Source organism: Carcharhinus amblyrhynchos, chromosome 27 (genome assembly GCF_965287045.1).
Source record: "Carcharhinus amblyrhynchos chromosome 27, sCarAmb.v2.hapA, whole genome shotgun sequence".
Classification (NCBI taxonomy): Eukaryota; Metazoa; Chordata; class Chondrichthyes; order Carcharhiniformes; family Carcharhinidae; genus Carcharhinus; species Carcharhinus amblyrhynchos.
The window spans coordinates 31580107-31595040 of NC_137350.1; the positions used below are offsets into that span (position 1 = coordinate 31580107).

The following is a 14934-nucleotide window of genomic DNA, read 5'->3' on the forward strand; positions in this document are numbered from 1 at the left end:
TCAAATGCCTTCTGGAAATCCAGATACACCACATCCACAGCTTCCTCAATGTCCACTGCACATGTAATGTTCTCAAAGAATTCCACCAAATTAGTCAAACATGACTTGCCTTTATGAACCCATGCTGCGTCTTACCAATGGAGCAATTTATATTCCGATGTCTTGCTATTTCTTCCTTGATGATAGATTCAAGCATTTTCCCTACTACAGAAGTTAAGTTAACCAGCCTGTGGTTATCTGCCTTTTGTCCACCTTTTTTAAACAGCGGCGTCACACTTGCTGTTTTCCAATCTGCGGGAGCCACCCCAGAGCCCATCGAATTTTGGTAAATTACCACTAGTGCATTTGTTATTTCTCCTGCCATCTCTTTTAGTGCCCTGGGACGCATTCCTCCCACATTCCAAAGATGTGCAGGTTAAGTGGATTGGCCGTGCTAAATTGCCCCTTAGTTTCCCAAGATGTGAGGTTAGGAATTTAGTGGGATAAATTCACAGGGTTATGGGGATAGGGCAGGGAGTGGGCCAGATAAGATGCTCTGTCGGAGAGTAGGTGCAGACTTGATGGGCCGAATGGCCTCTTCTGCACTGTGGGACTTCTGTGAGACACATTCCCCTTCTAAACGTTTGGCCAGGTAACCCACCAGGAGGCCCCCCTTTCATTGCCGATCAGTAAGTAGATGATATCTCCAGGCTGGGCAGCCCTGTCTGGTGAGTATTTTTGATTTATCCTAATTTTCAGCATTGTGACGTCTTTGGGGAAATTATGATGAAAAGGAAACCAGAGAACTATAAAACTGGAAGGTAGTGTTGTAGTGACTTGGCAACTCTGAAAACGCAAGTTCAAACCCTACCACACCATAAAAAATTAATTAAATTAATTGGATTTGTTCTGTAATGGTGGCCATTACCAGATTGTTGTTAAAAACCCATCTGGTTCACTAACTGGTTCAAGACGGAATAACTGCCTGGTGGCTCCAGATCCATAACAAAGTGGGTGATTATCAACTGACAACTGAAATGGTCCAGCAATCCTTCTCAAGATTGATGAATGCTGGCCTCGCCAGCAAAACTCACAAGCTGCGAACAAGTGAAAAGAAAAGGCTTGGGTTTTCCTTATGATGACATAAAGGATTGTCGATCGATCTCGCGGCGGGCTTTGTAGGATATGTGCTCCCTTACTGAGTAAGCAGAGGTTCGCCCAACAGGAAGCATACAATGGGGGCTTTTAAAGCTGTTGCTTCACCCAGGCCAGCATTATAGGTCCCGTGGTGTTAAACCCACCTAACACTCCACGCAGGAGTGGTCTCTTACTTGGTACACATTAAAGGGTGCTTGATGACAAGAAACTACTGTTTGGCTGAATTTCTACAGTTTTAAAAGGTGGACAATTATAGCAAAAGGAAAAAAAGAATCAAATCAAACGTTAGAGTTGGAGATTATTTTGCTTTAATTTTTTTATGGTATGTGGCATTTGTTACCTCACCCTAATCACCAGCCAATTTCACAGTCAGCTGTGGATCTGGAGTCACATGTAGTCCAGGCCAAGTAACAAATAGTTTCTGGAAAGCTAAATACAGCACATCCAATGGTTCCTCTTTATCCACCGTACAGGTGACTCCTTCAAAAAGCTCCAATAAATTGGTTAAACATGATTTCCCTTTCACAAGACCATGTTGATTCTGTGTGACCACCTAAATTTTCCCAACTGCACTGCGATAACCCCCTTAAATAATGGCTTCTAACATTTTCTCTGTGACAGATGTTAGACTAACTGATTTGCTTCAACCACTCCCTCTGACAGTGAGTTCCACAATCTTTCAGTGTAAGAGTTTCTTCTCACCGATGGTATGGCTGTTAAATTTGTTGACAACACAAAGATAGGTAGGAAAGTATATTGTGAAGTGGACATAAGGAGGCTACAAAGGGGCATAGATCAGTAAGGTGAATGGGAAAAAAATTCTAGCAAATGGAATATAGTGTAGGCAAATGTGAAATGATCGTTTTGGCAGGAAGAATAAAAAAGAAACTTATTAGCTTAATGGTGAGAGGTTGCAGAGTTCTGAGATGCAGAGGGATCTGGATGTCCTAGTGCATGACTCACAAAAGGCTAGATTACAAGTAATTAGGAAAGCTAATTAGGGCAGCACAGTGGTTAGCACTGCTGCCTCACAGTGCCAGAGACCCGGATTCAATTCCAGCCTCGGGTTACTGCCTGTGTGGAGTTTGCATGTTCTCCTCATGTCTGCCTGAGTTTCCCCCAGATGCTCTGGTTTCCTGTCACCCTCTGAGGGTTAGGTAGATTGGCCATGCTAAATTGCCCTTAGTGTCAGGTGGGCTAGCTAGGGTAAATACAATGGGTTATGGGGATAGGGTCTGGCTGTGATTGTGGTCGATGCAGACTTGATGGGCCAAATGGCCTCCTTTCACACTGTATGATTCTGTGCTTCTAATAGAATGTTATCATTTATTGTGAGAGGAATTGATTACAAAAGTACAGAGTTTATGCTTTAGTTGTATGGGGCATTGATGAGACCACAGCTGGAGTATTGTATACAGTAATGGCCTCCTTATTTAAGAAAATATGTAAATACATTAGAAATCATTCACAAAAGGTTTACTAGACTAAAATAAGGGGAATGGGTGCATTGCCTTGTGAGAGACTAGCCTTGTACCCACTACAGTTTAGAAGAGTAAGAGATGACTTGATCAAAACTTCTAAGATCCTGATAGGGTGGCTGTGGAGAAGATGGTTCCACTTGTCAGAGAATCTAGAACTAGGGGGTCTCTGTTTAAAAATAAAGAGCACTCGTTCAAGACAGAGATGAGGAGAAGTATTTTCTCTGAGAGTCGTGAGTTTTTAGAATTCTCTTCAAAAGCCAAATATTGTTAAGGCAGAGATGCATAGATTCTTGATTAACAAAGGGGTGAAAGATTATTGGGATAGGTAGGAGTATGGGGTTGAGGTTATAATCAGATCAGCCATAATTCTGTGGAATGGCAGTGCAAGTTGGAGTCATCGAGTCATTGAGGTTTAAGATAGAGCTATTATAGGAATCAAGCTCTTCAGCCCAACATGTTAATGCTGCCCAGTTTTTAACCACTAAATTAGTCCCAATTGCCTCCATTTGGCCCAAATCCCTCTATAGCCGTGCCACTATCTAAATGCTTTTTAAAAGATAAAATTGTACCTGCCTCTACTACTGCCTCTGGCAGCTTGTTCCAGACACTCACAACTCATCCTCTGAGTGAAAGAATTGCCCTTCTGGACCCGAGGGACTGAATGGCCTACTTCTGCTCCCAATTCATATGTAGTTCAGCCAGTTAATTACACACAGACTATAAACATCTGACTCTTACACCAGATCATAAAATATCCTAAGTTTGTGACTAGCAGCTCTCGTAGACTTCCAATGTTCCTTTAACTGAATGACTTTTTATCTTTTTCCTTTTCAGGCATCTCATTGCCAGTAAAGAAAAGATCAGCAAAGCTTCAGTTGTGTTTTGACGGAGTGAATGGTAAATTTATTGCTGCAATCATTTGGAAGTTATTGATTACGCTGGAGGGGTGCAGAGGAGATTCACCAGGATGCTGCTTGGGATGGGAGTTCAAGAGTTTCTAATGTGTCGATGCAGACTCGATAGGCTGAAGGGCCTCTTCTGCACTGTATGGTTCTACGATTCTTCTACAAACACAAAGTTAGCTTCCACGCACAATGGTGACTCTCAATTCTGTCTCACCAACACTAATACTCCAGAACTTTCGTGACAACAAGACCTTCAGTTTAACATTGACAGTAATAAAGCTACCCTATCTGGCTCATCCCAGTGCCCTAATGCTGATTCCACGAGTGTCCTTGTTTTGTCTGATGGTGTACAGACTTGCTGGCCTCTGTCCACAAGCTGAACTTCATTGCCTTCTGCCTGGTCTCTCACCAAAGCCTTCTTAACCTACCCCTAGAATATTGGACCATTACCTGCTAAATCGCTAGTCCATAATGTCAATGGCTTGACAATCAACTTCTCAAATGCTCTCTCTGCTGTTTTTCACTTCATCCTTCCGTGAGTCCAAACCTCTCCGGTTTGAATTCTCTCTAAACTTATGCCCCAATTTTCCAGCCACTAACACACCACTGCCCTTGCCAGCAAGAATGGAAAATTTGGCCCTCAGCCAAATTGCCCTCCGCTGCAGCAGAACTGGAGAGTCCCAGCCATGGGCGAGACCGGAGAGTCCCAGCCATGGGTGAGGCCGGAGAATCCCAGCACTTGGTCTCTTGCAGCATTATCTCCCACGATTCTCTACATCCCACAAAGAACCTCTGTAATTCTAATATGCAGTTTTACATTTGAACTGTAGAAATGATGCAGCGTAAAAGGGGGCCATTTGGCCCATCTAGTTCATGCCGACCTAAAGACACCCCAGTGCCCTTTGTAATCAAACCTTCCTGCACATAGTCCATAGCTCACTACCTTACAGCACTTAAGGTGGGGATCCAGGAGCTTTTTACACAAGTTTAGAGTCTCTGCCTCCACCACCAACTCGGGCAGCGAATTCCAGATACCCACCATCTTCTGCTTACAAAAGGTTTTCCCCTTGTCCCGTCTAAACCTTCTGCCACTTATCTTGAATCTATGACCCCTGGTTTTTGAACTCTTTGACAAGGGAAACAGGTCCCTCTTGTCTATTCTCTCTCTACCCCTCACAATCTTTTCTACCTCAAGCATGTTATCCCTCAGCCTTTGTTTTTCCAAGGACAACAACCCCAACTTCTCACATTCCTCTGTGGTATCTCTCAGTCTATTTGAGACATTACTGGTGATAACTATGGCCACTCCAGGGATTCATATTACAGCAGCAATATAGGCTCCAACATAGTACTGAGAGGGTGCTGCACTATCTTTCAAATGAGACATTAAATTTGGTCACTCTCTGCCTTCTCAGGTGGATTTCAGATATCTTGGAAGCATTGTTTCAGAGAACTGAAAAGACACAGCATCTGATCCAATTCATGTATACTGGTGTTTACCCTTCGCACAAACCTCTGTCCATTCAATCTACCTCATTTCAGCCGTTCAACGTTTTTTTCCCCTTTTTACTTCTGTCCTTGGGTAAATTTCTCATGAAAACACTTAACATTCACCTCAACCACTTCCTGTGGTTGTGATTCTATATTCTAACCATTCTGAGTACAGCCATTTCCCCTTTGCCATGTGCATTGGGGCATAGTGCCTTTAAGGGAACAGGTCATGTGATAAAGTTTCTCCAGAATTTTGCAGCTTCTAACGCACAGCCTGTTGTTGAATTCTATATCTTTCAGTCAAAGGGAAGGAAGGTTTGGAAATTTTCCATGAATTTACGTGTCTAGAAGATGCTTTGAAAAGCCAACTCCTGGACCAAATATTACAGATTATTGAAGACCCGGAACTTCATTCAGTTCTCAGTGAGCTGGTAAGAGGAGACTTTGAATCGTAGAATCCCTATAGTACAGAAAGAGGCTATTCAGCCCATCGAGTCTGCACCGACAACAATCCTGCCCAAACCCCATTCCCATGATCCCATGTATTTACCCTGCTAGCCCTCCTGACACTAAGGGGCAATTTAGCATGGCCAATCCACCTAACCCGCACATCTTTGGAGGGGAAACCGGAGCACCCAGAGGAAACCCACGCAGAACAGAGAGAAGGTGCAGACTCCACACAGACAGTCACCCAAGGCTGGAATTGAACCCATATCCTTGGCACTGTGAGGCAGCAGTGCTAATCACTGTGCCGCCCACATTTGATTGAAATATTAAACAGAAAAGAGTCCAGATTTGCTCCCTGCTCTGTCTCAATTGTTGATGTAATGACCTAAGTGTCCCTGGATTCAGAAAGAGATTAGAAGATGTTTTTGACCACTGCCTCATGGCTCTGTGTGGAAAGAATGTGTGTGGGGATATTGGAGGAGAACAGGATTGAGCTAGGTTGCAATCCTTCTCCAATAAATTGCTAATATTGTTGCATCGGCTAACATACGTAGGACAGCCTTGAAAAAGCCGAGTTACTGAACATCACAAAGACTTTTCAGCCAGAGCTGAACTTAATCCAACGCTGCCAACATCCACCCACATGTTTTAATTCATGATTGCCAGCTAGTGATTGGGCCTGTTTGATTTTGCCCCCAATTCCTACCCAGCTCATACACACCGAGATTAGTTTCCACACCCCAATCAATGTCTCTTTTGAAATCAGGTAGTTAATCTAGCAGATGTAACGATATGCAGGAAGTTTATCTTTACAATCCATTAGTCATAGAGTCATAAAGGTTTGCAGCATGGAAACAGGCCCTTTGGCCCAACTTGTCCATGTCGCCCAGTTTTTACCATTAAGATAGTCCCAATTGCCCGTGTTTGGCCCATATCCCTCTGTACCTATCTTACCCATGGAACTGTCTAAATGCTTTTTAAAAGACAAAATTGTACCCTCCTCTACTACTACCTCTGGCAGTTCGTTCCAGACACTCACATTAGGAGATTTTCACAGTAACTTCATTGCAGTGTTAATGTAAGTCTATTTGTGACTATAACAAATCAACTCACCACCCTATGTGTGAAACAATTGCCCCTCTGGACCCTTTTGTATCCTTTCTCACCTTAAAGCTATGCTGTCTAGTTTTAGACTCCCCTACCTTTGGGAAAAGATGTCGGCTATCTAGCTGATCTATGCCCCTCATTATTTTATAGATCTCTAAATCCCACTCTATCCAGCCTCCCCTCAAAACACAAACCTTCCTGAAGACAGCCCCCTCACATCATCCTCTAGAATGCGGTTGATTTTGTCAATTATGTGGAACAAATCTAAATTCTGCGAACTTTACTGGAAGCAAGCAGTGACTAGTGAACACTTTCATTTTGGGCAACTTTACCTGACATCCTCAGGGAAGGATCAGTTCAGGCTGACACCTGATCAACGTTTGGGTGGCACAGTGGTTAGCACTGCTGCCTCACAGCACCAGGAACCAAAGTTCAATTCTGGGCTCGGGTAACTGTCTGTGTAGAGCTTGTACATTCTCCCCGTGTCTGCATGGGTTTCCTTTGGGTGCTCTGGTTTCCTCCCTAAGATAAGTGCGTTAGGTTGATTGGCTATGCTCAATTGTTCCTTTGTGTCAGGATGGGGTTAAAGGGATGGGAACCCGGGTGGGATGTTTTTTGGTGCAAGCTCGAAGAGCCAAATGGCCTCTTCCTGCTCTGTAAGATTTTATGATTCTATTCTACAATTTTATGGTTAAATCCAGAATAAATGACCGTTAATGCTGTTGCAACAATGGGACAGGATTTGTTGAAAAAACAATGATATCTGAATATCATTAAATGCCAATCAGCAAAGAACTTGCGATGAGGAAAAGATAGCTTGTGAATTTCCTGAAACGTTGACGGTGCTGTACCATTATTTTTACAAAAATTGAATCAAGCACTTAATCTTGTGAGTTTTGTGAAGTTGCTGCCTTTTTTACAATGAACGCCCATTAATCTCATCATAGAATGTTAAATCCAGTGATTAATAATACCACAGATATCCTTTCAATGCCAAGATAATTGTTAATCACTGCCAATCAATTCTTCAGGCCCAGAACATGAACAATAAAATTAGGATTTAATAGTCATTGATGTGGTAACCTTGCAAATTGTCATTGCTGGAGATTTTAAAGATGGGAAATTTAGATTTAACAATTTTTTCTTGTCTTTCTTTCTCTCTCTAAATCCAAATTGTCTTTATCTCCTCTATTTCTGTACCTGAATTTACATTGGATTCACTGGCTGTAATCCACGCTCCTTCTCCGTTATTCCTCTCTTCCTATCTCAGTCTCTAAGAGCATGACCTTATCAAGCCACGCTCCTACTGCAACAAGGTCAGAGAACTTGGCGTCCAGCCGAATCTCCTTTCCCTGCAGTGGGATAGGAAAATCCAGTCGGCGTGAATGACCATAACATTCCGGCCTAAGACTCTTTATCCAATGAGATAGGCTGTTTGTTCCAATGTCCTCCAAGGTCCCACATGTCCTGCTACCTTCCTCACACTGGGCTGGATTTTCTGGCCATTCCCACCGTCGGGGTCTTCCAGTCCTGCTGACAGTAACCTCCTCCCATGGGTTAGCTAGGGTGCAGAGAAAGATCATCTTAATATATGGCAGGTCCATTCAAAAGTCTAATGGCAGCAGGGAAGAAGCTGTTCTTGAGTTTGTTGTTATGTGATCTCAGACTTCTGTATCTTTTTCCTGACGGAAGAAGGTGGAAGAGAAAATGTCAGAGGTGAATAGGGTCCTTAATTATGCTCTTCCACCACCAAGTGTTGATAGTGTCAGTGGTTGGGAGGCTGGTTTGTGTAATCGACTGGGCTTCCTTCACGACCTTTTGTAGCTTCTTGCTGTCTTGGTCTCTGGGTTCAATTACTTAATGCTCTCCTGAAGGACCTATCGCCTGCCACCATCTCTAAATCCAAACTTCTACTGCCTGTAACTTATCCTATCCCAAGTTCTCCTAACCCATTGCCACTGTACTTACTGACTTACACCACCACCAACACCTTTCACTGATTCTTGTGTTCAAATCCCTTCATAACCTCAACCTTTCTACATCTGTAACCTTCTCCAGCCCTGCAACCCTTTGAGATGTCAGCATTCCTCCAACTCTGGCCTCTTGTCAATCCAATCTTCTCACAGCCCCAGGTCACTGTTCATTGTTCCGCTGAGCCTAATCATTGTTCCACTGAGCCACCTCTCCAAAAGCATAGCCAAGTTTTCAGACCAGATTGTCAATACAAAAAACCTGAGGGTTCTCTCTCCCCGCCCTCCCCATCACGCGGATATTGGGGCACTCACCCACCGTCCCTTCATGGGATCACCCATCCCCCAACCAACATGCTAAGGGAATCACACACCTCCATGGGACTGTCCAGTGAACTCACCGAGGACATTGACAACCTGGCACTATCCCTGGCAGGTTGGTATTGCCATGATATCACTGCCTGGATGGCACTGCTCAGGGAGAGTCATCCTGTGGTAGGAGGCAGTGCTAACCTGTGCCAGAGCAGTGCCAAGGCATGTCGCTCTCCCCCCTGAGGGCTATACTTACCTTGATGCCCCTGGAGGGTTCCCCTTGACTGAATTCTGTTTTATTTATCGTGATATATACATTGGTGAGGTATGAATATTCAGTAAGGCGTGGGGGGTTGGGCAGGGGGATAGGGAGGAATCGTGTGGTGGGAAGCCCTTTAATAAGATTTAAATTTATTGTAAGATATGGAAGTTTGCAGGTGGGAACTCTTTACATTTATAGTGAGGGCGAACCGGGAATTGAGATCTTGCCAGTGAGAATGCCATTTCCCATCTCTTTGATTTTGTACACCAGTTGCGTGTTGTGATTTCCCTCCCGTATTTGGCTCAATTTTTGTTTCATTGCGTTTCTGTGAATCTCTGTGGGATGTTTCCCCCTCTGCCAGGTACCACATTCCAAGAGAGTGTTAGCAGGGACTGCTATTAGATTTGTCCATGACTATGCTTGGCAGTGGTTTGCCGTTGTCTTCTCGGCAGCATAGCCATTAAGCGTATTGGAAGAATTTCCAGGCTGATAATCATTCTGTTCGCCCATGTTATGAGTACACCTGCAATGACCAGCAAGTCCTGAAGTGGGTCATTAAGCTGGAATCTCTGCCCTAGAGGTAGGATACGCACTGCACGGTGCCACAAAACCGTTGGAATCACATGAAAGGCATTATTTAACCAGTAAGGAGTTGTGCTATTGATCATGCTGTTTCACCTTACACTCTTTTATTCCCCAGCTCTGCGACGCATGTGCTGGAATCAAATATAATCTCTCAGATTTAAATAAGTTGGATGCGAAAGGAAAGGAATGTGCAGAGAAGCTGCTGAGCATCTGGAGCGAGGATCAGTTGCAGAATGCTGTTGAGAACCATCTTCTTAAAGCAGTGTGTCTCCTCATTGCAGCTTTGGAAGGTAAGGAGCCAAATCTGAACCTTCAGTGCGGACCAACAAATCCTTCTCGTTTTGAACTGTCCTAGAATAGATGTCTTCTATACAGCCTTCAACAGCCTCCTATAGTCTTCACACTCTTCCATAAAAGGAGTTGTAGCATATAGTAGTAACGGAATGCTTATGTTATGAAACTAAAGACCTGGACGCCAGGGACCCAGGTTCGATTCCTGCCTCGGGTCACTGTCTGTGCGGAGTCTGCATGTTCTCCCTGTGTCTGCGTGGGTTTCCTCTGGGTGTTCCGGTTTCCTCCCACACTCCAAAGATGTGCAGATTGGCCATGCTAAAATGCCCCTTGCTGGTGGTGTTCCTATGTGTCTGCTGCCCTTGTCATTCAAATTGATTAGATAAGTTGGCTGGGCAGCTGATTAGTGATGCAGAGCGATGCCAACAGCGTGGGTTCAATTCCCATACCGGCTGAGGTTATTCTCTACTTGCCGCTTGCCTCGTGGTGATCCTCAGGTTAAATCACCACCCGTCAACTCTCCACCTCAAAGGAATGAGCAGCTTATGGTCACCTGGGGCTACGGTGACCTTAACTTTACCTTTCCTTCTCGGTTGCAGAGTTCAAAATGAATAGCTGAAGGAACCTTGCTGGGTTACTGCACTGCAACTTGTAGAATTTAAAATAAACTTTGAAAATGTGTTCAAGTATATACAATTTAGCAGAATGTAAATATTTGATAAGCCACAAATATAACATTTATTTTTCCAAACCAGAGAGCTTGTTCAGAACTAGAGTCATAGTTTGAGGATGAGGGGTTTACTGTCATGTATATTAGTAAAATAGATGTACAATACAATGTATAATGTACATTAGTAATGGCTATTGTAGTAAAGTCAAAGGTGACTCATTGTGTCTTCACAATGAATGACTTACTATCAATATAACATTTATACAAGATAAGGGTCTAACAGACTCTACACGTCCACTCTCTTCTCATTCCTGGCTCCAACTGAGGTTCCTCCCCATCCCAGGATGCGCGTCCTTGCTCCTGATTTTCTCGGCTTCCCACGCAGCCTCTCCACGGGGTCCGGCTCAATCACCAGGCTCTTAAAGAATCACTGTGAATATTCAGAATTTTGGCAATACTCCCTCTAAAAACAGATGAGGAATTATTTAGAAGTCAGCAGCGTGCATGTAGAAAGTCTCTGGGAAGAAAGCATTTCACTCTTGGATCTTTGCAAAAGTTCTCTTTTCCTCTCTTGCAGATCTGCCACCTGCAACACTGCCACTGTTGGTTCAGAATTTGAAGATTTTACCTCAGCAACTTAATATGGTAAGAAACGTGAAAAGGGACAAATAAGTACTTTTAGATGAAAGAATACCCAGGAGTGAGTTAAATTAGCAAATGTTTAACATTTGGGAATTAACAAAACAGAAGAAAACAAATACCTGAAAGTGATTACAGGACAATAAAAATAAAGTAAAATGGGAGACACTGGGATCTGTGTAGGTTTCCTCCGGGTGCTCCAGCTTCTTCCCACACTCCAACGATGCGCAGGTTAGATGGATTGGCCATGCTAAATTTTCCCTCAGCATAACCACACTGAGGTGAGTAGGGGATTTTTACAGTAACTTCATTGCAGTGTTAATGTAAGCCTACTTGTGACTAATAAACTTGAACTTTAAGTGGTATGAAATGCGTTTCTGGCCATTGCCAGTCTGGAGTGCAATTTCATGCCAATAAACTGGGAAAGGCTGAGTGCTGCCAGGGATGGCGAAAAGAGAGTGGGAGTGGAGAAATGGGAGGGTCTGGCTGGCATTACCAATGTGCGGCCTCAGAGGCACAGCCGCTGTGGAGTTGTCTCAGAGAGCTGCAGACCCATGACAAATAAACAGCCACAGAAACGCTATGCAAAGTGTGTGTAGGCAGCACGGTCACACAGAGGCCTGCACTTGCGCACCACCTCTCTCTGCAGGCTTTTGGGCATCCGCCCACAGGCTTCTGCAGCGAGCAACAGGCTCACTCCAAATTTTACAGGCAGATTACGTACGTGTAGGGGACCTGAAAACATGCCCAAAAGTCACATCTGAAACTCTCCCAGTTTCAAATCCGCCCAGCACTTAACAAAAAATGGTAAAATCACTCTCACAGACTCCAATCTCCAGGCAACTCTTAAAATGTTATTTCAGCCTGGACACATCATCCCGACCCTGGATTGAGGCTGAAAGTAATTGTAAAGCCACCTGGCAAGTCAGCCTGCCTACCAATTACAAAAGCAGACAGGCCGGGTCAAATTGCATTTCACTGGCTCTTTAATGGACTAAATTAATTGACGATGGGCGCACTTCTGACCCTGTGCTCGCCCGCCCATTGAAATATTGCTCGAGTGCGCGATAGCTTCAGGACGTGCACTCAACATCATCCCGCGTTCCCAGGTTGCCTGCCCGAGCAACATCAAATCCAGGATCTGGGAGTCAGCTAAATTGCAAGCAATGGACAAGTAGGAGTGATAGCCAGGAAACTAAAATCAGCAACTCAGAGTTTTGTAAATGTGGGGAGTAGCTGTATTTGGATTGCCTCTGAGCGAGCTGCTGTGAGTTTCTCCTGACTCGGTGCTGAATGAAAATGGCAGTCAGCAGCAGAGAATCACAGAATCCCTACAGTGCAGAATTCGGCCATCAAGCCCACACCCACTCTCCAACAGTGTATCTCACCCAGGCCCATACCCTGCCCTATCCCTGTCACCCCGCATATTTACATAGAAGATAGGAGCAGGCGGAGGCTATTTGACCCTTTGAACCTGCTCCACCATTCATTACAATCATAGCTGATCACCCAACTCAATAGCCTAATACCCTTTCTCCCCATAACCATTGAACCCATTCGGCCCAGGTGCTATATCCAGCTGCCTCTTGAATGCATTCAATGTTTTGGCATCAACTACTTCCTGTGGTAATGAATTCCACAGGCTCTTTGGGTGAAGAAATGTCTCCTCATCTCTGTCCTAAACGGTCTACCTGGCATGTTCAGACTGCTGGGGTAATTACCCCACTAATCCACCTAACCTACACCTCTATGGACACTAAGGGGCAATTTACCATGCCAGTCCACCTAACCTGCACACTTTTGGAATGTGGGAGGGAACCGGGGCACCCGGAGGAAACCCATGCAGACATGGGGGAGATGTGCAAACTCCACACAGTTATCCACAGCTGGAATTGAATCTGGGTCCCTGGCACTGTGAGGCAGCAGTGCTAACCACTGTGCCACCGTGCCATCCTTGCATTGCTGGCACTAAGATTGGATCTGTCATTTGGTGCCTGGCTGTGGGTAGGTTTGGTGCTCAGTTTAGCCAATAAACGAATACTTCATAACTGGGATGGCCCCTCAGTGCTGGACCAAGCTGTAAATCCTGCTGTGGAGCTGAAAAGGTACAACCCTTCCATTTACCTGTTACTTCTTTCTAAAGGTAACCCACATCATCGATGATCTAGAACATAGCCAAGTGGGTCAGTTTGTGAAAGTGGACACTCAGGCTCTGACGGATGCTGAGTTTGGAATAACTGCAGAGATTCTGAATGAAATTGGAATTCAGACAACGAGAGAAGGCATTCAAAAGATGAGAGAAACAAGTCTCCATGAACTGACCATCGCTTTGTACTGTCTGGAAGCACTGAGTAACCACTGAACGAGTGAATATGGACAGACCTAACGCACTGATTTGTGTTTGTTTTATTGCAGTGGAGCTCAGAGAGGATCCACATACATTTATTTCCATTGATTCTACCTCCATGGCATCCTTTGCAGGAATCATCTGTGTTTTGTATCAATCAAACGCTAGGGAATAAAGAAAAGCCACCATCCTAAAGGGTACATTCCCCTTCCAATCCATATGTATCTTCCTTGTGATAGTATTATCAAAACAGGACACAAATGTGATCTGACTAGTGATTTGTAAAAGCTTTGGGATGACGTCTGTGAATATTCTATAGTTATGACTGTATATTCTGGCATTCCCCGCTGATCATTAGAATGACACGACGACCATTAATTCCAAGTTACTTCCTAAAATGTCTGTGCTCGTTCAGTGCTACTGATTGCATTCTTCAGTCTGCAAATTTGTAATTTAGGCAGAATACTGTTCAAATATTAAATTTTGTTTGCTAACTTTTGGTCCATTAATTCATGGGACACCTCTGGCTATGTCACAATTTATTGCCTATCCCTAATTGCCTTGAGAAAGTGATGTGAGCCAATCTTACAACAACTGAGCAGATTTTCACAGGGCAGTTAAAAATCAACCAAATTGCTGTGGGTCTGGAGTCACGTATAGACCAGACTAGGTTAGAGCAATGGATTTTCCTCCCCTAAAGGATGTTAGTGAATGAGATAGATCTGTAGTTACATGGCCACCATTACTGACGCTAGCTTTTTAATTCCAGGTTTATTTAATTAATTGAATTTAAATCACGTGAACTCATGTCTCTGGCTCATTAGTCCAGGCCTCTGGATTACTAGCCCAGTAACATTGACCTGGGGAAGGGGTGATAGACCGGTGGGGCACAAAATTGGCTGCCACGTCCATCCCCTACCATCCCCACAAATTTATGATGAATGGAAGCGCCAACTGTCCAAGCTGCCAGATTTCATTTGGTGCCATATTAGCTACACCAATGGGTCAAGGGTAGAGTGCCTCCTGTTTGGGTACTCCCAACCATGCCCATTCCTCTGTGCCCCTGTTCCAAAACGGCCTGGCAAGGCACTTAGTTGTATTCGAAACCACCTTCTTTCAGTCAATTAGGGATGGGGATTAAAAGCTGGTCTTGCCAGCAATGCCCACGTCCCCTGAATAAATAAAGATGAGCTCAGCTGAGACAGAGGATTGAAGTTGGGACAGTCCAATCTCAGATACCATGGCCCATGCCCACCACTGCTGCCAGCGAGTCAGAGAATTAGACACTCA

General features: G+C 44.3%; 1 protein-coding gene across 1 annotated transcript in view; it reads left to right on the forward strand.

Annotated features, from left to right (window-relative positions):
- LOC145359157 (gasdermin-A-like) overlaps positions 1-14431 on the forward strand; it is a 31252-nt gene extending 16821 nt beyond the window's left edge. The window contains exons 5-9 of the mRNA XM_080213580.1: positions 3453-3515; positions 5315-5445; positions 9813-9987; positions 11236-11303; positions 13441-14431. Of these exons, the coding sequence (XP_080069706.1) occupies positions 3453-3515; positions 5315-5445; positions 9813-9987; positions 11236-11303; positions 13441-13659 (656 nt within the window). The 3' untranslated portion in view covers positions 13660-14431. The remainder of the gene's footprint in view (positions 1-3452; positions 3516-5314; positions 5446-9812; positions 9988-11235; positions 11304-13440) is intronic.
- Positions 14432-14934: the final 503 nt, after the last annotated feature.